The sequence below is a fragment of the Salvelinus alpinus genome, chromosome 1 (genome assembly GCF_045679555.1).
Source record: "Salvelinus alpinus chromosome 1, SLU_Salpinus.1, whole genome shotgun sequence".
NCBI lineage: Eukaryota > Metazoa > Chordata > Actinopteri > Salmoniformes > Salmonidae > Salvelinus > Salvelinus alpinus.
Genome location: NC_092086.1, coordinates 21,374,921 through 21,398,425, shown reverse-complemented (window position 1 = coordinate 21,398,425; position 23,505 = coordinate 21,374,921). Strand labels below are relative to the sequence as shown.

At 42.8% G+C, this 23,505-nt stretch overlaps 4 protein-coding genes across 5 annotated transcripts in view; 3 read left to right on the top strand and 1 right to left on the bottom strand.

The window, feature by feature from the left end:
* Nucleotides 1-3,406: 3,406 nt before the first annotated feature.
* On the top strand, nt 3,407-11,284 carry LOC139577159 (tripartite motif-containing protein 16-like protein). Its single transcript, XM_071404088.1, has 6 exons — nt 3,407-4,609; nt 6,241-6,336; nt 6,644-6,877; nt 8,971-9,142; nt 9,440-9,529; nt 9,790-11,284. The coding sequence occupies exons 1-6, from the start codon at nt 3,851-3,853 to the stop codon at nt 10,413-10,415; spliced, it is 1,977 nt and encodes a 658-aa protein (XP_071260189.1). The 5' UTR covers nt 3,407-3,850; the 3' UTR covers nt 10,416-11,284.
* On the bottom strand, nt 11,137-13,401 carry amn (amnion associated transmembrane protein). The gene has a single exon (XM_071404995.1). The coding sequence runs from the start codon at nt 12,962-12,964 to the stop codon at nt 11,528-11,530; it is 1,437 nt and encodes a 478-aa protein (XP_071261096.1). The 5' UTR covers nt 12,965-13,401; the 3' UTR covers nt 11,137-11,527.
* A 362-nt stretch (nt 13,402-13,763) lies between these two features.
* Nucleotides 13,764-18,293, top strand: LOC139579269 (Golgi apparatus membrane protein TVP23 homolog B). Of its 2 annotated transcripts, XM_071407817.1 has the most exons (8): nt 13,765-13,993; nt 14,185-14,302; nt 14,733-14,818; nt 15,048-15,192; nt 15,431-15,520; nt 17,228-17,353; nt 17,549-17,677; nt 17,897-18,293. In XM_071407817.1, the coding sequence occupies exons 2-8, from the start codon at nt 14,291-14,293 to the stop codon at nt 17,918-17,920; spliced, it is 612 nt and encodes a 203-aa protein (XP_071263918.1). In that variant the 5' UTR covers nt 13,765-13,993; nt 14,185-14,290; the 3' UTR covers nt 17,921-18,293. The 2 variants fall into 2 exon arrangements, with proteins under 2 accessions (XP_071263995.1, XP_071263918.1); XM_071407894.1 differs by lacking the exon at nt 14,185-14,302 and having other exon boundaries at nt 13,764-13,993.
* Nucleotides 18,294-18,420: 127 nt separating this feature from the next.
* The window catches only part of LOC139576812 (exocyst complex component 7-like), a 19,801-nt gene continuing 14,716 nt past the window's right edge, over nt 18,421-23,505 (top strand). The window contains exons 1-4 of the mRNA XM_071403356.1: nt 18,421-18,963; nt 19,311-19,495; nt 20,022-20,127; nt 21,168-21,375. Of these exons, the coding sequence (XP_071259457.1) occupies nt 18,961-18,963; nt 19,311-19,495; nt 20,022-20,127; nt 21,168-21,375 (502 nt within the window). The 5' untranslated portion in view covers nt 18,421-18,960. The remainder of the gene's footprint in view (nt 18,964-19,310; nt 19,496-20,021; nt 20,128-21,167; nt 21,376-23,505) is intronic.

Here is a 23,505-nt window from a genome sequence, read left to right as displayed (position 1 = left end):
ATTGTTTGTATTTGTTTATTAATCCATTAGACATAGGCCCGGGATTCAATACAAGAGGCGTTTTAGCGCGGTGCACCGTAACAGGTTTCTAAGGTAATTTACTCTGTAGCCTGCATACGCAGCTTTTACAATGAATGCGATCTCCGCGAACTTCTGGGAAAATGCCTTTAAACAGCACATTGTCGGCTGTATAGTGAGTGCTATAACGCGCCTTGCGTAGAATCCCAGCCAAGGTCTCAAATCCATAGTTTTGTATAGATACTTCCATTGTTGATGGAGATAATGTATCACATGTGTAGGGTGGTTACGAGTCACAGTCAGGCTGCCTCTCCAATTCGCTACAATATTACCATTATTTGTGCATTACCAGTTCTCTGCTACTAAGGCATTTTTTGTACCTGTTGATTGGTTTGGCTCGGGTCATTCAGCTTGCTATGCATTTTGTACCAGTACATTTGTTTACACACAGTATGCCAGGTCAACCACTTTCAGTTTGGTTCACTGATAAAGGAGGCCAATTGCTTTTTTTCATTGAAAGTTGACGCTATGTGAGAATGGTCAACTAAACACGTATGGAGTGGATTATTTAATGTTTCGATAGGTAAAACTCACACACAGTTAAATCCATTGTCACAGTTATTTTTCTGCTGATTTTCTGATACAGTATGTAGATGTCCAGCGTATAGGTTTACCCCCATGAGGTATTGAATTACAATGTTGTCATGTCATGTTGATCACATAATTAACCATGTTACACTACACTATGGAAGTTTAGTTACTAATTGTTTACGTCAAATTTTGGCTTGAAGGTTGGCTGTATGGTTACACATGTTTGTTTGGTATGATGCTATAGTAACTGTCCAGTGAAAATCTCACTTTTAAAAGTTCATATTCTGTTAACTCATACCCAAATAATGTTGTTGACTCATCCTATACTCGTATTTGTGGCCAAAGCATAAATTTGAGAAAACCCCCACTTAAAACCCCACCTCAAACAAAAAATGCTTGCTATTTCCTCAAAGAGGATGATGTCATCCTCCTAAGGAGGATGAGCTGGCCAATCAGCGGTCTACTAGCGTTCCTATTTTGAATGATGGGTATATGGCCACACCGTTTTGTTGTTGGGGTACGGCCACACCATTCCAACACAGAAAAGCTGCTTTTTAACATATTTCATTAAAACATTTGGGAAGGAAAAGTATATTCACTCATTATATTGTAATTCATTATCGGTCCTATTTCATAGAAACCTGGAACACTGGATATTACTTTAATCCATTTCATGAAACTACACAAGTCTTGAATTTTAGGCAGATAATATGTTATGCTTTTTCACATGGTTATGGGGACATGTGCCTCTTTCTGTACAATGATGTCATTTCTGGAAACTATTTCTGTCCATTTAGATGAAAGGACCCATTTTGTCTGAAGAGCACCATAGAGGCTAAAAGTTCTCTATTGCCTCTAACCATCATTGTAGTCTTCAGTCTGCACTGTATGTCTATGGTATGTTCTGTATGTCTCTGTTCTGATCACGAGATTAAGTCTTCCCAATAATATTGTATGTGTCATTGGTTTTGGTGGTTGATTTTATCAGATGCACTTGAAACCTAAACAATGTCCACATTGAATGCCTCATATTTTTTAAAGACTCAAACAGTGTTTTTAAATAAACAAAAATACTAATATGTCCTTCTCTGCATTGTGTATGTGAAGCTGCAACAGACAGGACTCTGACTGAGGCAGGCCGCTCCAGGGTCTAGGATCAGCTTCCCCTACTACAATCCTAACCTTAACCATTAGTGGGGGAGCAATTAGGAGCAACTTCACCTTGCACCCGACAGGCCTGGGAGTAATTCTCATTAACTTCGTCAACCTGCATCCCGATTCTCTGTCCTTTCCCCCGAAGTGTGCAATTGTGCACTCCTCAAGCATGTAAATGCATTTTCACAAAATGAATGATGCCAACCCTCAGTTTTAAATCCATGAAGGGAAATGAACTAGAGCACACTTCCAGAAAAATGAACATTGGGATGTAGGAAGAGGGAGAGGGGAAACAATGGGGGAGTCAAATGAACATTGGGATGTAGGAAGAGGGAGAGGGGAAACAATGGGGGAGTCAGAGGTTATGGGTCATTTAAGTAAACTGATACCCAGAGGCCCAAGGTCGTTCCCACTGATTAATATGTGCACAGTAGGTAAGGACTGTTTTGTCAATCAAGGATATTATTGAGTCATTTTCCAAGTATACATTAAATTAGAACTAACTGGATCACAACATGAGCTTGGATTTTTGGTCATAACCGGTCATTGTACCTGACTTCACAGACATTCCCATTCAATGTTCTGTAATTCTTTTTCTATGCCAGACTTACTCTCATTGTTTACAACGGCTCTATATCCAGACAGTCTAATTCCTGTTTACATTTCCTGTTTATATTGAATCTAGCCTAGTCTGGATCTAAACTGAATTGTTCCATTTCAACAAAAGTGAAACAGAGCAAATTAGTCAGGCTTAACCTAGCCCCTCCCCGAGCTGTATTTGTATATGAAAGACAAATGTGTGTTAGATAGATTTCCAAAATGTCAAAATAATTCTGTTACCAATTCAGTCTCTCACTACATTATTGTAAGATAAGTTGGAGTATGGTTATAAATAGTCGCAGGAAGTTAGGGTGCGGCGGGAAAATAATGTTGTCTAGAAACATCCCTTGTCTTTAATCAGAAGGAAACACTAGGTACGGCCTGGTCACTGTGGTTCCTTGGCTTCCTTAACTTTGCATTACATTAGTGATACAGTTTCTCCAGACATTGGATGACTCTTCTGTGATCATGTCAACCATAACAGCATCTGAAAAACCTTTTATCTCAATGTATGTCAGTTTGTTAGTCATTCTCCTTCATCTACTGTGAACATATAATAACTTTAGTGTAGGACCACTCATTCCAAACACATTGTGATGACTCCTGAAAAGCTAACTGTTCAGAGACAGGTTTCTCCAGGATGTTGACATTCCAGTTTTTACAGATTATATTGCAGAAGACATCTCAGCTGACCCAGATCCTCTTTGTTGATACAACATTCTTTTTTTTCTACGAAATGCTTTTATTAGATAACAACTTTGGAATTGCCACGTCTGGGATGTCCTATGAGGGAGTGTGGCTGTACAGTGACGATTTCATGATTCATAATAATCATTTTGTGGGTGCTTATATTGTATTTGTCCTGTTAAAACAGAGATCTCCACATTCCTTGCCCTCAATACCCACTTCCCCCTTCTCTCCACTCAAACCAACGCAGCCTTCCCTGAACCCAACTGAATGAGGGAGGAGAGAGTGAGAAAAGGAGAAAGAGAGAAGGGAGGAGTGTAACAAGAGGAGGCTCCTGCTGCTGCCGCTGACTCACACGGATCAAGTTATTAAGGCGCGGTCCTCAGTTCTGTTCTTGTCTTCTCACTAAATGATCTTGAGTTAGGGAGCTGGACAGAGAGTTAGAGAGGAGAGACTTACAGAGAAACAGACAGATAGTCTTAGGGTGTGAGAGTTAGGGCGAGAGACGGTGAGAGTGAGAGAAACAGACAAAGAGCGAGAAAGTGTTTTTGAGAGAGATAGAGTGAGAAAGCGACTTACTGAGCGAGAGAATAGGAATTATAAGAGTAGTGAGGCCTGTATAGGATGTCATGATAGACTAAGACGTGAAGAAAGATCTGCACTGTCTGCCTGTTCAGACCCAGACAGAGGCCCAGCAGTCACACCCTGCAGCCTGAAGTAGAGAGGAGTGAGTGAGGGAGGTACTGTGTCTTGGCACACCAGCAACACACAGGACATCCACAAACCAGAGAAAGAGAACATGGAGACCCTCGTCATCAAGAATGAAGAGAATACAGAAGAGAGTCATCCCACAACTGGAAGCAAAGATGTCACCACATCCATGATAAACATGTGGGATCTGAACCTAAACCAGGAACAAGAGGATCCAACAACAACGCACAATAAGCCAGGGGAGAACACCCAGCCTCAGAACCAGGAACAAGAGGACCCAACAACAACGCACAATAAGCCAGGGGAGAACACCCAGCCTCAGAACCAGGAACAAGAGGATCCAATAAGAACGCACGATAAGCCAGGGGAGAACACCCAGCCTCAGAACCAGGAACAAGAGGACCCAACAACAACGCACAATAAGCCAGGGGAGAACACCCATCCTCAGAACCAGGAACAAGAGGACCCAATAAGAAAGCACGATAAACCAGGGGAGAACACCCAGCCCCAGGCAATCTCTAGCGGGTTTACTGTCACCCCAGAAGATGTGCTGTGTGACTCCTGCATCGAGATCCCGTGCCGGGCCCAGAAGTCCTGCCTCACCTGCCTGGTGTCGTACTGCGAGGCCCACCTCAGACCCCACCTGGAGAACCAGAGGTTCCAGAATCACCGACTGGTGGAGCCCTTACAGGACATCGAGTGTCGCACCTGTGAGGAGCACCGGCTCCCGCTTGAACTATACTGCCTGACGGACGGCTGCGGTGTGTGTGTGTGCTGCGAGTGTGAGGTACAGGGGCATCTGGGGCACAGTACGGTACCTGTAGAGGAGGCTCGAAGACAGATCCAGGTATTGGTAACATTTATATTCTACCAGGGGAGGCTGGTGGAGCGAGAAATAGGGAGGACTGGATTCTTTGTAATGGCTGAGCCCGTCCTCCCCTTCCTCCCTCCACCAGCCTCCACTGACACATACAGACACACAACACACTTACATTTCACAGACAGTGAGTGCTAACTGTATGAATGCTCCCTTTTTTCTGGCATGGACATGTTGTTTTGGGTCGTTCCACGAGAACAGTGCCTTTTGCATCCCTTTGATATTTTAATTAGAAATTGTGCACCAATATTGAATTTTAAAAGCTTGTTATATTAAATGAAGTGTCCTTTAATATAGACCACATGGAGAATTAAATAAATCTTTAATATGAATATAATCTTGATAACACAAAAGGGAAATTCTCGCAAAAGTTGATCACATGAATCTGTCCACGGCAGAGTAATATGAAAGATGATTTGTTAAAGTGCCAAAATTCACAATTTTGACATGTCACTCCTTGCACCCGCTGTGACTTCTGGGAAGATTTGAACCCACTTAACCCCAACATTCAGCATCATTGTGAAGTCCTGGTTATGTTGTTGACAAAGTCATGTCTGGAGAGGATTATTTATTTCACGTGATTAGTGATTCATTTACGTCGGCCCCTCATTTTAAGGTCAACCCTGTTACGCGAACTGAACTCTCGATTTAATATGATGAAACTATTCAAGAGGAAATCGTCTACCCGGTTACGTTCAACTCTGTTGCCTTATTTGGCACTCAGCAGTTGAAACAATAATAAAGTGTTTTCCCCGCCCCTGTTTCGGTACAAAGCTGAAGGATGGGCCTGGAGAAATATATAACCGCTCTCAATTTCATAGACAGAGCTATGGATGAAAGGACTGACTATCAATGATAGGAAAATTATAGTTTTAAACATGTTTTGAGGCTAAATAGTGTTTTTACATTTACTTAGTTTACAAACATTGCAGTAAAACACACTTACATTTTGGGTTCTGATGGGGTATGACAGTTGAACTAAGCTAATGAAACATTTATAAGTTATATTCTTCAAGAATCAATAGAGACATATAATTAATTTCTAAGTAAAAAAATGGCGTCAGCAACTGCCGATTGCCCCTTTCATAGGTACTTCCTGTTGTCTTTTTTTTTTTACCTCTTAGATGGGAAAACTAGTTTTGTATTAAGTTCTTTCTGACAGAATGTTAAAATTTGGTAAAACCAAACTTTTTTTTTTATACCAAGTTCCACTTCTCAAAAGGCATCGGGTTGGTGGAACGACCCACACGCTGTTGTTTTGAAGTCCCAAACTCCTCTTTTTAGTGTCAGTATTGTCTAGTGATCCAGGACACGATGGAGGGAGCATAGGATAGGGAGTCTCCAGGCAAATTAGTTTTTATGACATCATTTGTTTATCACAAGACTTCAGTACATTTCTCTGTGATAAGAAACCTTCTATGTGACATGTGATACGTACAGCCTGCCCATTGTTCTGTTCCAATAGGTTGCCCTCTCTCAAAGCAAATGCATTTCCCATGGGCTATGCTGGTAACCTTCTGGCATTGGTCCCAACACATGGTACTCTTTAAGAAACAGAGCCCTGAATGTGTGTGTGTGTGCGTGCGTATGATCGTCTATAGACAGAGCTGCAGAAGAAACAAGGGGAGATTATGAAGACCGTCTCAGTGGCAGAGAATGCCGTTGGCCAGCTACAGAGCAACACTGCATCCATAGAGGTACGCCACTGAAAAGTCATTTGTCACTACACCCGCATTACTTTGACCATTTCCTCTGACCGTAATGAACCTTAAACACACAGCTGATACAACTAAGCACCTCCTCCTCTCCTTTAAAAAAAAAGTATGTTGCACATTCTCTCCATACATTCTTTCCCCACGTTCGCCTATTGCTCATTTATCACTTATAACATCGTCTCTGATCTTAATGGACCTCGAAACACACAGCTGATACACATTTACAAAGTACTTCTCCATTCCTCCTCTTTCTCTTTATCACATATTCTCTCCATCTTTCTCTCCCCAGAGCTCGGTGGCAGGGGTACGTGCTGTGATGGAGCAGCAGTTCTACCTGCTGCAAGGGGCTGTGGAAGAGGCCCGGAGGAGGGCCACGGAGGTTCTGGAGGGGGAGCAGAGGCAGGCGCTCAGCCAGGCCGAGGGCATCCAGGCCCACCTGGAGCAGAAGAGCCAAGAGCTGAAGAAGACCCTGGCCAGAGTGGAGAGACTCTTCAGGAACAAGAGGGACGTGGACTTCCTGCAGGTGAGAGACTGGAGCTCCGGGGTGAAACGTATCCTATGTACAGACCTTGGATCTTCTCCAACCTTAACCATTAGTGGGGAAAATGCTAAACTGACCCAAGATCAGCGTCTAGGCCGGTGCAACTTTAGAGTGCACCAGAGAGGGTTGGGTTTAATTCAATTTCAATTCAGTCAATTCAGGAATAAACTGAAATTTGTAGGAAAGCATTGAGGAAAATGAACTGACTGAATTGAAATTGAATTGACCCCAATCCCTGGTGAGTGTCACACATGAAATGAAACCGAACACATGCAGATAGTGTTGTTGCTGAAAAGCACAATATCAACCTGCTGCCTTCAAGTCTCCTGTGTCATGATACTGTGAGAGCTATTTTATTTATTTTTACATTCTATTGGTTGATGGTATATACTGCATTGAATATTTATTGACAAGACATTTCAGCTTAAAATGTTTAATTGATTTGTAAAAAGTTTGAAAAACATAATTCCACTTTGATATTACGGGGTATTGTGTGTAGCCAGTGACCAAAAATCTAAATGTAATCCATTTTAAATTCAGGCTGTAACACAACACAATGTGGAAAAAGTCAAGGGGTGAGAATACTTTCTGAAGGCGCTGTGGATTTACATGTATTTTATAGGTTGATGGTATATACTGCATCACACTGCGGTGTTTGGAAATGCCTGACTGCTCAGGATAGGCTTCATCCTGAGCCCTATCCTGGGACTCATTCTCAGCCCTATCCTGGGACTCATTCTGAGCCCTATCCTGGGACTCATTCTCAGCCCTATCTTGGGACTCATTCTCAGCCCTATCCTGGGACTCATTCTCATCCCTATCCTGGGACTCATTCTCAGCCCTATCCTGGGACTCATTCTGAGCCCTATCCTGGGACTCATTCTGAGCCCTATCCTGGGGCATCATTCTGAGCCTTATCCTGGGACTCATTCTCAGCCCTATCCTGGGACTCATTCTGAGCCCTATCCTGGGACTCATTCTCAGCCCTATCCTGGGACTCATTCTCAGCCCTATCCTGGGACTCATTCTGGGCCCTATCCTGGGACTCATTCTGAGCCCTATCCTGGGACTCATTCTGAGCCCTATCCTGGGACTCATTCTCAGCCCTATCCTGGGACTCATTCTCAGCCCTATCCTGGGACTCATTCTGAGCCCTATCCTGGGACTCATTCTGAGCCCTATCCTGGGACTCATTCTGAGCCCTATCCTGGGACTCATTCTGAGCCCTATCCTGGGACTCATTCTGAGCCCTATCCTGGGACTCATTCTCAGCACTATCCTGGGACTCATTCTCAGCCCTATCCTGGGACTCATTCTCAGCCCTATCCTGGGACTCATTCTCAGCCCTATCCTGGGACTCATTCTCAGCCCTATCCTGAGAGGACTAATATAGGAACCCATGTCCCTCTTACCCTTTGCCTCAGCTTTCCCCTATGATCTGTTAAATATTGTCTCGGTCAGTAATTTTGACTCGTCTCGGTCAGCGATTTTGTAATGTACAGTTAAGTCACCACAATGTTTATTGTGGCAGTCAGTGTGTTGACAGTGTCCACAGTGTGAGGGAAGTGACAGGTGGGAGGAGCTAGAGGACGGGCTCATTGTAATGGCTGGAATGGAAGTTAGTGGTTTCCATATGTTTGATGTGTTTGATACCTTCCATTGATTCCATTCCAGACATTAGAATTAGCCGTCCTCCTATAGCTCCTCCCACCAGCCTCCACTGCTTACCATAGACACTTCATTTAGATTTTGAAAGGATTTGATAGGTATTAACAGTATAGCCAAGAACTTACCAAGCCTATTCAAGGGAAAGCAATACTACCATATTGCTTTAACCTATCTGAAATGTCTCGGGGGTAGAGGTTTGGGGTTATTTCTGGACGGGACCCTATTGTGCATCCCAAATGGCACCCTAGTTCCCATATAGTGCACTACTTTATAGTACACTACTTTCATGCTGTGATGGAGCAGCAGTAGTGCACTATAAAGGGCATAGGGTGTCATTTGGGAAGCAGATATAGCTGTCTTAGTAGTGTGACAGTAGTGTGAGTGGCTCCTCCTGCTGGTGAATGTAGGAATACTCAGAGTGGAAGACGGGGGCGGTGGATGTCTGTCTGCCTGGGCTCTACGTCGGCCTCACAGATCGCCTGGCCTCCTTCAGCTGCCTGCTCACTGAGTCCACCCAGGAACTGTGTGACCAGCTCAAGGCTACCTACAGAGACAAGCTGAAGGACATCTGCAGGACTGGTGATGAGTGTACACATTTTAACCAGGGCTGTGTTCATTAGGCACCAAACACAACAAAACTATAGAAGCCTGGAAAAACTGCTCATTTTCCTTTGTTTGTTTTGTTGTTGACAAATGATGTTTCATGACATAATGAAAACGACCCAAGTTGTTATTGTAAAAGAGAATATTCTCCCAATGACTTAGTTAAATAACGGTTGAATAAATATCCATAGTCTTCCCAATGCATAGTATTATAGAGAGTACTCTATGTATTACCTGGAGGATAACTTTGCTTCCTCCTACACTGACCTACAGAGAAACTGGGCATTACAACCATGGTCCATCCCAAGATGTCAAAGTCTTTTTCACTGCCTGAGCCTGAGATGCGAGACGACTTCCTCACGTGTAAGATGTCTTTTTTATTGCATTAGCAACCATTTCTAATTTGATTTGCATAGCTAGTGCTCTTCACAATGAGCTAACCCTTTTGAGAAATAGCCTGACTTGCTGTAACCTTTCACATGTATTATAGCGACTTAGGTAGCCTTTGAATAAGGATGTGTGTTTTTGTATTGTCCCTGCATGTGTCCTGTGCTGGCGACAAATCCATTTTCCCCTCTGACGATTAATAAAGTTTATTCAATTAAATGTGTCTTACTTGGCAGATGCCAGCAGTCTGACCTTTGACCCAGACACTGTCCACAAGTTCCTGAGACTAACCGAAGACGACAGCAAGGTGACCAACACCACGCCCTGGCAGCACAGCTACCCAGACACGCCCGAACGCTTCGAGTACTGGCGCCAGGTGATGACCTCAGAGAGCCTCTACCTGGGCCGACACTACTTTGAGGCAGAGCTGAGTGGGGAGGGCGTGCACGTGGGACTCACCTACAAGAGCATCGACCGGAAAGGCGTGGAGAGAGGCAGCTGCATCACAGGAAATGACTTCTCGTGGAGCCTCGGAAGGGAGGGGCGGAGCTTTTCCACTTGGCATGCTGATATGGAGGCGGTCGTGGAAGCCACAAGTGTGTTCACGAGGATCGGCGTCTACATCGACTTTGACTCAGGCTCATTAGCTTTCTATGGTGTGACTGACGTCGCTATGCCACTCCTCTACAGGTACAAGGCTGAGTTCATGGAGCCCTTGTATCCTACTGTCTGGCTCTCAAAGAAGGACAGTGTGGTGTTATTGGTTGGTCCTAAGGACCCCCCACTAATGAAGAGCTCAACTCTGCCTGCCACCCTCATCACTCCCATGGCAACATCAGCTCCTGTCACTCCGGAATCATAATGCTTTGACTGCAGTAGTGTAGTTAGGTTAGAGAGGCGGACCAGTACACATGTCTGTTTCTCACAAATACAATAAAGTATCTATTCTATTCATAAGCAGTTGCCTTAAGTGACTGATACTGTACTTATTTAACAGGACACAGCATCAAGTATCACAAGACAAGACAGGGACTTTACAGGGGGTGTCTGCACTCAACCAGGACCTATATACTAGGCGGTGTCAGAGGAAGGCCCAAAAAATTCTCCAGACTCCAGTCACCCAGCTCATAGACTGTTCTCTCTACTACCGCACGGCAAGCGGTACCGGAGCGCCAAGTCTAGGTCCAAAAGGCTCCTTAATAGCTTCTAACCCCAAGCTATAAGACTGCTGTACAATTAATCAAATAGCGACCCGGACTTTGTTTTTACACTGCTGCTACTCGCTGTTTATTATCTATGTACAAAATTACCTCGACTAACCTGTACCCCCGCACATTGACTCGGTACCGGTACCCCCTGTATATAGCCTCGTTATTGTTATGTAATTTTATTGTGTTACTTTTTATTTTACTTTAGTTTATTTAGTAAATATTTTCTTAACTCTATTTCTTGAACTGCATTGTTGGTTAAGGGCTTGTAAGTAAGCATTTCACGGTAAGGTCTGGACCTGTTGTATTCGGCGCATGTGACAAATATAATTTGATTTGATATAGAACAAAACATGACACTGAGGGATTGAGTAATAACTTTTTAACTGCCCTTTTTATTGGAACAGGTTAGCAAGTGACTGACTTGCTAACTGCTGTGATTGGTCTTTCATTGGCAAAAACACACTATGTTTATTTGACATTGTGCTGAGTACTAACTACCAAGATGAGTTCAAGGGCTGTCTTTCATTGTTGTGTCAATGGTCAATCTAATGTAAATAATATTAACAATGTGACAAAGCTTTTGTAAAAATCTTTTCAGAATTGATTTACAAATATGAATTGCTTGACTTTTTAAAATACCTAATACTTAATATGAATTTAAGCATGAAACATATTATTTTTACATTTTAGATACATTACAACACGTAAGAAATTATTCTCATAAGAATGTGCACAAAATATTTACAGATACCATGACACAGTCTCAGGCAGTGAAATCAATTGAGGTCTCGTTCTCATCATACACGGGATTAACAAAATGCACACCTGACGGCGTCAGGGAGATAGAGTTGGCGGCTTCAGTCCCATAGATACCTGGTACTTCGGGCATCATGGTGGGCTTGTCGAAGATGGGGTTTTCAAAGCCGTGGTCCGTGAAGTCCCCTATCTCCTCCTTGCTTCTCCTTAAGCTGCTCAGAGAAGGGATGGAGATGGTGGGCATGGATGGCATTTTTATGACGCCTCTGCGGAAGAGGACAGCCAGGAGGGGAAGACCAGCGACTACTATCAGGACCCCGAACACGGCTCCCACTACAACTCCTGCGTTGTCCCCTGCCCCGTCACCACTGGTGGCCCCAGAGGAGGCCTGGAACTCAGCCCCGGTTATGCCCAGGTTTGAGCCTTGGGCTTGGACGTCCTTCAATATGTCCCGAGCCAGGGCCTCTGCCACCGCACCAGACTCCCCATCCAGGAGCACGATCTGGATCTCAGAGGCAGCCGCACGTTGGATCACCCCGAGGAAATACTGAGATTTGAGCACCTTGGACATGCCTAGCTGAATGGACTGGTACGAGGGCAGACCAATGAAGAGGTGCTGCAGTCGATTCCGATAAGACTCAAGGTTGAAGCCTGAGGAATACTGGATGGTGACGATGGCACCACACACGTCACAGCAGTGCGCCGTGGGGTACAGTGGCTTCTTACAGCTCATAGGAGCGCATGTCACGGTGCCGCAGATCCTGTTGTGATTCGCAGAGTTCCCACAGTCGCAGCCAGAGGCATCACTGCAGCCAGAAGCCCCGACGCTGGGGGATGAGGTTCCGTGGAACTGCATCCGGCCAGAGTGTGACCCCAGATAATGGGTGAACTCCGAGCTGCTGCTGAACTTCTTCCCCAGAACGGACACACTCTGGACAGGGACGCTGGGCTGGTTGGAGGTGGTGTCCACGCGGAAAGAGGAGCCAGCGCGGAACAACACGTTGTCATACTGGCAGGGTACGCTCTCCTCATGTACCGAGAACAGGAAGCGACCTTTCTCCAGGTCGTGTAAAGACTCTGCCGCCTGCCACAGCGCCGGGTCGAACCACTGCAGAGACTCTGCATCTTTGAACTGGGCGGTGACGCCTGCCCCACAACCGGGGTCCCCTCCATTACTGACCGTGAAGCCGCCCCCCGAGGGAAGGATGAACTCTCCGTTCACCGGTAGCCGCATCTCATGGACGGAGTGGACCGTCTCCACATACACAGACACATTCCTCTGAGCCGAGAACTGCACTATGTCGTTACCGCAGGGCACGGACCCTTTTTCCCAGTTGGTCTTGTTTTCATAGTTAGTGTCGGGTATCCACTGCTTGTACAGGGCGTCAGCTGCCCCGAACAGACAGAGACCGAGGAGAAGAAACACGGCTGGTGTTTTTGGCATCCTGAATGCTTGTGACAGAAGTGGATGGACTACGGGGTGACCTTTGTCTCTGACAGTGTGACTGTCACATGAGGGAGTGAGTGCACAGGTTCCCAGATTAGGAAGTTGATGAGCTCTGGTAGACACTCATCTTTACCGGCTGGTCACCAGCTTGGTCAAAGATTAACTGCTGCTGCAGTAATAATGCCCCAAAATAACAGTGTAGATGTCTCTATGAAAGATTTGTGATTTGATTTAGGCCTAAACCTTTTCATAGCCTTTATGCCTAAAAACTGTATGTGAAAACTGCATAGTGCTAAAAAAATTGCATCTAAAGTAAAAGCTGCTATAGTGATGTTTCTTGTGACCAGCAGTGGAATTGAAATAAAAAAAAATGATTGGGAACTCATCAATGTTAAATCTAAACATTATATGTAAAAAAAAATATATAAAAAAAAATAGATTTGTCAAACTCTGTTCCCATGTACTCCCTTGGTTGGACCAGTCATTTAAGGCAGGGTTTCCCAAACTCGGTCCTGGGGCCTGCGTGCACATTTAGGTTTTTGCACTAGCACTACACAGCTGATTAAAATAACCAACTCATCATCAAACGTTGATTAATTTAATCAGCTTTGTAGCGCTAGGGCAAAAAACAAAATGTGCACACAGGACCGAGTTTGGGAAACCCTGGGCTGCGTTCAGTATGTTTTTACGTTCAATTGAACAGAAACATTTCTGTACTGAACGACCAGTTGAAAAACAGGGAGGGGTTGTGTGTTGGGAAACACTGTCCGCATGTCCACTGCCCTTTAAATACGTCACTCATTGCTTCAAGCCACATCCACCAAATGGAAGCAAACCTTCATATTTACGGTCATTGGCGCAAACATACCTCAAAGTCTGTTCAAGAACGTTTTTGGGAAACGTATTGTTCAGAACTAACCGTTCTGCAACAATTGAACGCACCTCTGATATAGGGTCGTGTGGGCGCTATACATGTTGGCGGTGGATTCTTTTTCTTGGGGGTGAGACGCTTTGCAGATGATCAAGGTGGGTATGAAATGAAACCATTAAAAATTAAAGACCTGAAAATGATCAGTCTAATCACAAGCAGTAAGTTATGTTCAAGTTGAGGTAAAGATATCTCCATTAATATATATTTTTATGAATTAATAAATTAATTTATACAATTAGTGATATCACATTTCACATCACATAGGATTTTCAAATCTCTGGTTCAGATCTTAACAAAGTTGCAATCAGGCAACTTATTCTGCACCCATGAGTGGGGTCCTTCATACAAGCATGTTTGTTTACCTACACGTCATCCGGAAGTGAGTGTCAAAGATGATGAGACTGGTGAGATCTCTTACTATTTTCAAACAAATAAGTTGTTTTATATCTTTAATTATTGATGACACTATGCCTGGTAACGCTTTACTGTTCAAGTTGCTCTCATGGCGTTTTTCTTAGCTAACTTTGTGTTGCCCTACTTCAATGAGCCTTACTAGCTAACTGTTAGCTAGCTTGCTCACTTAACTTCTTGTTCTTTTAGCTAGCTAGCTACGTTTTTATGCAATTATTTGAATAGATAAACCTTTAATGTATTAAACCGAACTATTTAGCTAGAATGCACAAATTACCCCAGAGCCATCTAATTAGTGTGTCCCTCACTGTCATGTCAGTTAGCTACTACTGTACATCTATCTGCTGTACAGTAGTAGCTATCTAAGTAGCGTTAGCCACCTCAAAATGAGCCTTGTTTGACAGCTCATTTCTTTCTTGAAAGGATTCACAGGAGGAAGATGCTCCACTCTTTGGTGACGACGATGATGATGCCCCCACCGCCACCAGACAGAAGAAGTCAGAAATCAAGTGCGTTTTGGAAGTTGATTCACTAATTGATGAGGAGTAACAGAACAAACTGATATTGTCATTTCAACCCGTATCAGCTATTCTGATCGACCAGAACAAGAGATGTTGTTTTGCTGTAAATGTGAACTATTCCTCTCTCTCTCTCTCGTGTGTGTGTGTGTGTGTGTGTGTGTGTGTGTGTGTGTGTGAGTGTGTGTGTGTGTGTGATCAAAACCTGCTCTTGTTTTAGGCATCCCCTGGCCACGTTTTTCCATCTCTTCTTCCGCACCAGTGCCATCTTAGTCTACCTACTGTGTGAAATCCTGAGCAGTAGTTTCATCGTCTGTATGGTCACCATCATCCTCCTCCTTTCATGTGACTTCTGGACAGTCAAGGTGGGTGGGTTGTCACAGTTTGTGGTACAACTTAATTTAGTCATACCCTTTTCACACTATCGTGTTGGCCTGGATATTTTCTTTTCACATGGCCCTTTCCCACATGTTTCCAGCAATTATGTTGGATGTGTAACCAGGCCAGGCTAGCACAGCTTGACAGAGTAGTGTGAAAAGGGTAAAAGTTGCCTTTTTTTTATAGGTACAGTTGGTGAGTGATCCCATTGTGTTTCTTTCTCAGAATGTGTCTGGCAGGTTGATGGTGGGCCTCAGGTGGTGGAACCAGGTGGATGAGGATGGACAGAGCCACTGGGTGTTTGAGTCCAGACCAGTACGGTTGCAGTATAGTCCATGACTGTATTTGTATTTATTACGGCTCCCCATTAGCTGCTGCCAATGCAGCTTCTACTCTGCCTGGGGTCCAAACACATTAAGGCACTTACATATAAAACAAAAGATAAAACAGTACATCATATAACCACTACATATCTACAATACAAAATGTATAATACCATATTACAATATACGTGTGTGCTAGTACTTGTATGCGTGTGTCTGTACATTTGTGTGTCTCTTCACAGTTCCCACTGTTCCATAAGGTCTATTTTTAGCTATTTTTAAAAGAAAGTCTGATTCTACTGCTTGCATCAGTTACCTGATGTGGAATAGAGTTCCATATAGTCATGGCTCTATGTAGTACTGTGCGCCTCCCATAGTCTGTTCTGGACTTGGGGATTGTGAAGAGACCTCTGGTGGCATGTCTTGTGGGGTATGCATAGGTGTCTGAGCTGTGTGCTAGTAGTTTAAACAGAAAGATCGGTACATTCAGCTTGTCAACACTTCTTACAACAACAAGTAGTGCTGAAGTCAATCTCTCACGCACTTTGAGCCATGAGAGATTTACATGCATATCATTAATGTTAGCTCCCCGTGTACATCCAAGGGCCAGGCATGCTGCCCTGTTCTGAGCCAATTGTAATTTTCCAAAGTCCCTCATTGTGGCACCTGGCCACACTATTGAACAGTAGTCCAGGTGTGACAAAACTAAGGCCTGTAGGAGCTGCCTTGTTGATAGTGTTGTTAAGAAGGCAGAATAGCACTTTATTATGGACAGACTTCTCCCCATCTTAGCTACTGTTGTATCAATATGTTTTGACCATGACAGTTTACAATCCAGGGTTACTGCAAGCAGTTTGGTCACCTCCATTTCCACATTATTCATTACAAGTTTTAGTTGAGGTTTAGGGATTGAGTTGTCCCAAATACAATGCTTTTAATTTTGGAAATATTTAGGACTAAGTTATTCCTTGCCACCCATTCTAAAACTAGCTGCAGCTCTTTGTTATGTGTTGCAGTCATTTCAGTCGCCGTAGTAGCTGACGTGTTGAGTCATCCTCATACATAGACACACTGGCTTTACTCATGTCGTTAGTAAAGATTGAATAAAGTAAGGGGCCTAAACAGCTGCCCTGGGGAATTCCTGATTCTACTTGGATTATGTTGGAGAGGCTTCCATTAAAGAACACCCTCTGTGTTCTGTTAGACAAGTAACTCTTTATCCACAATGTAGCAGGGGGTGTAAAGCCATTACACATACATTTTTCCAGCAGCCGACTATGATCAATAATGTCAAAAGCCGCACTGAAGTCTAACAAAACAGCCCCCACAATCTTTTTATCAATTTCTCTCAGCCAATTTGTTTACTGTAAAATAGCATTGTATCTGGTCAAGAAGGTTACTAAGGGTTGGTAACAGGCTGAGAGGAGTTGTAGTTGTGCCTGTCTATTAGTTTAGTTCATTTATTTATTTGCACCCACAAAATACAAGTGAAAGACAAACAGTGCAGATAAACAACAAGGTGAGTTTGGATATCAAAGAGGGCTTATATGAAAATTGCACCCCCCAAAAGAAACGGTATATAGAAAATCAGACTGTTCAATCAATTAAACAAAGCACAGAGTCTACGACTGAAAGAATTGCAACAATTAAGACTTCTGTAGAACATCATCATGTGCTTCATTTTCCCAACTCTCTGTAGGCAACCAGTAGAAAAGTTCCAACCAACTCTGAATCACAGATCTTCTGGCTGGGTCTGGTTGTGTGTCCAGTCCTCTGGGTCATCTTTGTGTTCAGTACTCTCTTCTCCTTCAAGTTTAAGTGGCTGGTGGGTTCAGTGCCTTTCCTTTCCCCATTTTGAATTTAGACATCTCTAATTTCCCACTGGATAATTAATATGTCAAACCTAGTATGAAGCTAGCTATATGATTTGAACTTAAACAGATACATGCATTGTTTTGAGTTCTCAAAGAAACATAAATAATCACAACGCATTGCATTTTTATGTCATGTCCCCTTGCAGGCAGTGGTGATCATGGGTGTGGCCTTGCAGTGGGCCAACCTGTATGGATATGTGCGATGCAAAGTAGGCGGGAAGACCAACTTGAGGAGCATGGCAACCAACTACCTTGGCAGCCAGTTCTTCAAACGGGTATATAGTTCTTATTTAAAAGCAGATCATATTAGACATTTCAGCTCATAGGTAGCAATTCGGAGGATAATAAACACCAACAAATGTTTTATTTAGACTACAATTGTATTTCCCATTTGAGATCGGGTTCAGTTGCAACATGGACTACTTTTGTCTGTGATAATATAGTTATATGATATTTCTGCCATCTAAACATTCATGTTTGTTTTCTTTATATAGGCAATGGCCAAACAGGGACCCTAGAGGTGGATGTGCAGAGAGAAGAAACATTAGCATTTCTGCTAATGTAATATTTTATGTTATCAAGAGGATCTTGCCTTGTTTTAACTGAGGCATAGGCTACTGTTATTTTTCTTCATTCCTGTTGAACAGGTGGAAGGCATCTCTCTATTCTGAGGGCACAGGGTTGTTTCCTACAGAGTCCTACAAACTATGTAGTATAAAACTAAGATACTACTAGGTTTCTTTGTATGTTTGTTTCATTTGTTTTCCTGCTAAATATTCAAATACAACCTTGTTAATGATTGATAACTGCTGATTGTAATATAAGAAATTTGTAAATATTATATTTACATAAAATGTCTGGGTGAATGAATAAAACGAAAGTGTATGTCAAGTGAGTTGTAATAATATCATGCAAAAAATATCCACACTAAATGCAGCCAAGCCAAGCCAATGGAATTTGTCCTTGGAAGTTTGGCGCAAAGAAGCTGAAGCCACTTCACCAACCGTCAACAACCCTTTTAATCTGTGGTTCAGTTGGCTAACTAATTTACCTGGCAGGGGGTGAACTGTTTTACAAATGCTTGACAATAAAATAGTAAAGTTATACCTAAGAAGAGAATTGTTAACAGAATGACTGCGACAGATGAAACATATTTGTGGAGAGAGAAGATTGAGGAGAAGCTCAAACGGGTAACGTTAGGCTCGCTGGCTAGTTACAGTAGCTAGCGTTAGCAAATCAAGTTATCCATGACCTAGGACTAACGTTAGCAGCTGTAGCTTGCTAGTAACGCCTGGGTTAGGGTGTCAATCAGACCACACAATGGCTAGTGAACACTTCACATGTCTGTCCTAATATTATATGACATTGCTTGCTAGAGTAGTAGACTTACTATTAACGTTTTGACTATTTGTATGATAACTCACTGTAGCCTCATTAAAAGGGACAATAATATTCGCTATAAACTAGCTAGCTACCAATCCGTTTTCTTCTCAAGGATCAAGATCTGCTGACATTCGTTAGCGACAGCCTTAAAAGAAGTGATCAGCTGACTAAAGGCATGGTAAGCTACATCTGAAAGCAAAGAACTTGAATCCTCTTACATAAGCTAGCTAACTGTTGGCTACCTGACTTGTGTCCAACTAATGGTACTGTGTCACAGATATTAATTAAATCAGTGCTTGACTTGTGCAGGAGCTCACTGGAACTGAGTAACGTTACCACACCTCAAATGTGCTTCTACTTGAGTTCCTGCACTTCTCACAGAATATTATTAGCTAAAACGTATTGGTGAGTTAATGTATTGAATTGCAAATAAAGTAGAGTTCGAATGCCATGTCTTATTAAGATAGCTTCAGTTCTATGCAAGCTTTAACGTGAGACAGTGTAGCTCAAGATGTGGTGTCCTAGGTGTCCGTTCTCTCATCGTTGGAGGGCCGTTTGGAGCACCTGGAGAACTCGGTCGTTCCCATGCACGAAAGCACACAGAACCTACTGCAGCTGAAGGGGACAATGCAGAAGACATTATTCTACCTGGACGATGCCATCGGCCATTACCAAGCTGTCCGAGACACAGACAAGATCATCATACAGGGGTGAGAGTAGGGAGAACGATGACACACACACACAAGCCCCATATTTGACATCGTATACCCTATTCACAATACTGTGTGGAGTTGGCCTGCACTGGCCTGGTTAGGTAACATTTAGTTGCTGGAATTATACTGGAAAAGGACAATGATCCAAGCCAGCACAGTTTGTTTTGGGAAGCCACGAGAGAGTGAAAAGAGTACTACTGATGTTCTGTTAATTGAGGTTCAGTATGATGTTCTGTTAATAGACGTTCAGTATGATGTTCTGTTAATAGAGGTTCAGTATGATGTTCTGTTAATAGAGGTTCGGTATGATGTTCTGTTAATAGACGTTCGGTATGATGTTCTGTTAATAGAGGTTCAGTATGATGTTCTGTTAATAGAGGTTCAGTATGGGTCAAGGGAGAAGGAGAGGGAGAATAGTCATATTTGTGTCAACTATGTGTGTCAAATACATGACTGATCAACTGATCATTTTAGAATTCAATACGTAATGTTTTTCTGTATGTACATGTGTTTCTTTGCAAAGGCCTACAGGAAGACTTTCTGACTATCTAGCCTGTGTTCACCGACTCAAGAAAGCAGAGGAGTACTTTCAACAGGAAGACCCGGACGGGCCTGAGCTGAATATGCTGGTAACACTGTCTTCATGTATTTCTGTTGCCATCTCTAATTCAATCAAGCCAGGTTCTCTCTGTAGAAGTATGAATACTATCAAACAGTTGGACAAGAGAATAGAGTATGCTTCGCTTCAGTGAAAGGGTGCTCATTAGTCACAAGATGCCTTATTTTACTAGAAGAGATGGTCGCTATTAAATCACTACAGTCATTATCCAATAACTGTTAGATTTAAATCACTATATAGTCACTATCCAATAACTGTTAGATTTAAATCACTAGATAGTCACTATCCGATAACTGTTAGATTTAAATCACTATATAGTCACTATCCGATAACTGTTAGATTTAAATCACTATATAGTCACTATCCAATAACTGTTAGATTTAAATCACTATATAGTCACTATCCAGTAACTGTTAGATTTAAATCACTATATAGTCACTATCCAATAACTGTTAGATTTAAATCACTATATAGTCACTATCCAATAACTGTTAGATTTAAATCACTATATAGACACTATCCAATAACTGTTAGATTTAAATCACTATAGTCACTATCCAATAACTGTTAGATCCTCCGATTTGAACGTACAGCACACACTGAGTATACAGAACATGAACACCTGCTCTGTCCATGACATAGACCGACCAGGTGAATCCAAGTGAAAGCTACGATCCCTTATTGATGGCACTTGTTAAATCCACTTCAATCAGTGTAGATGAAGGGGGGAGGTGACAGGTTAAAGAAGGATTATTAAGCCTTGAGAGAATCAAGACATGGATTGTGTATGTCTGCCATTCAGATGGTAAACGGCAAGAAAAAAATATTTAAGTGCCTTTGAACGGGGTATGGTATTAAACTAAGATCTCTAAACCACGGTTGGGTTCAATTCCAGTCATTTCAGGAAGTCCCCTAAAATTATAATTCCAATTCTCTTCAATGCTTTTCAATGAGGAACATTTGGAATAGGAACTGACATTTGGTTTACTTTCTAATTTGACTGGGTTTGAAATGGAATTGACCCCAACACTGCTCTAAACGTTTTTGCAGAGAGGCCGTTTAGAGAGTGCCAAGTCACAGCTGGAGTCCGAGTTCCAAGGCCTGTTGGGACGCTACAGCAAGCCAGTGCAGACAGTCAAAATCCTGGATGTCCTGGCCAAAAAGTCACTGAATGGGTCTGCAGGCGGAGTGGAGGAGGTACAACTCATACCCCAAACTAGGCTTCAGGACATCATCTCCATCTCCACCTGGCTGATAGGTAAGGTAGTGGTGCTGCCCATCTCCACCTGGCTGATACTGTAGCTAAGGTAGTGGTACTGCCTGTTCACCTGTAGTATGTCTCTGTCACTAACAGGAGGAGGTCCCTACTCTCAGCATTGTTGTCCATGTTGTAAACCAGGGTTGGGGTCAATTCCAGTAAATTCCAGAAGTACACTGAAATTCCAATTCACTTCAATGCTTTTCAGTGAGGAAAATTTGCAATTGGAATTAGTTTTTTTACTTTCTATATGGAATTGATCCCAACCCTGGTGTAAAGTTAAACAACATAATTCAGTGGATTCTTGGGTCGTGTTCTTTAGGGGGAAAAATAACTATTTTGAAACATGTCTAATAAGATGTTGCAAATATGTGTTCTACATTGCTCTCCCCTACTGAACCAAACCCTGATGTTAAAGGCAGAGTGCAGCAAATGCTAATGATGTCAGTGTTAATCCAGGTGAGGATGCTAATGATGTCAGTGTTAATCCAGGTGAGGATGCTAATGATGTCAGTGTTAATCCAGGTGAGGATGCTAATGATGTCAGTGTTAATCCAGGTGAGGATGCTAATGATGTCAGTGTTAATCCAGGTGAGGATGCTAATGATGTCAGTGTTAATCCAGGTGAGGATGCTAATGATGTCAGTGTTAATCCAGGTGAGGATGCTAATGATGTCAGTGTTAATCCAGGTGAGGATGCTAATGATGTCAGTGTTAATCCAGGTGAGGATGCTAATGATGTCAGTGTTAATCCAGGTGAGGATGCTAATGCTGTCAGTGTTAATCCAGGTGAGGATGCTAATGATGTCAGTGTTAATCCAGGTGAGGATGCTAATGATGTCAGTGTTAATCCAGGTGAGGATGCTAATGATGTCAGTGTTAATCCAGGTGAGGATGCTAATGATGTCAGTGTTAATCAAGGTGAGGATGCTAATGATGTCAGTGTTAATCCAGGTGAGGATGCTAATGATGTCAGTGTTAATCCAGGTGAGGATGCTAATGATGTCAGTGTTAATCCAGGTGAGGATGCTAATGATGTCAGTGTTAATCCAGGTGAGGATGCTAATGATGTCAGTGTTAATCCAGGTGAGGATGCTAATGATGTCAGTGTTAATCCAGGTGAGGATGCTAATGATGTCAGTGTTAATCCAGGTGAGGATGCTAATGATGTCAGTGTTAATCCAGGTGAGGATGCTAATGATGTCAGTGTTAATCCAGGTGAGGATGCTAATGATGTCAGTGTTAATCCAGGTGAGGATGCTAATGATGTCAGTGTTAATCCAGGTGAGGATGCTAATGATGTCAGTGTTAATCCAGGTGAGGATGCTAATGATGTCAGTGTTAATCCAGGTGAGGATGCTAATGATGTCAGTGTTAATCAAGGTGAGGATGCTAATGATGTCAGTGTTAATCCAGGTGAGGATGCTAATGATGTCAGTGTTAATCCAGGTGAGGATGCTAATGATGTCAGTGTTAATCCAGGTGAGGATGCTAATGATGTCAGTGTTAATCCAGGTGAGGATGCTAATGATGTCAGTGTTAATCCAGGTGAGGATGCTAATGATGTCAGTGTTAATCAAGGTGAGGATGCTAATGATGTCAGTGTTAATCCAAGTGAGGATGCTAATGATGTCAGTGTTAATCCAGGTGAGGATGCTAATGATGTCAGTGTTAATCCAGGTGAGGATGCTAATGATGTCAGTGTTAATCCAGGTGAGGATGCTAATGATGTCAGTGTTAATCAAGGTGAGGATGCTAATGATGTCAGTGTTAATCAAGGTGAGGATGCTAATGATGTCAGTGTTAATCCAGGTGAGGATGCTAATGATGTCAGTGTTAATCAAGGTGAGGATGCTAATGATGTCAGTGTTAATCCAGGTGAGGATGCTAATGATGTCAGTGTTAATCCAGGTGAGGATGCTAATGATGTCAGTGTTAATCCAGGTGAGGATGCTAATGATGTCAGTGTTAATCCAGGTGAGGATGCTAATGATGTCAGTGTTAATCCAGGTGAGGATGCTAATGATGTCAGTGTTAATCAAGGTGAGGATGCTAATGATGTCAGTGTTAATCCAGGTGAGGATCCTAATGATGTCAGTGTTAATCAAGGTGAGGATGCTAATGATGTCA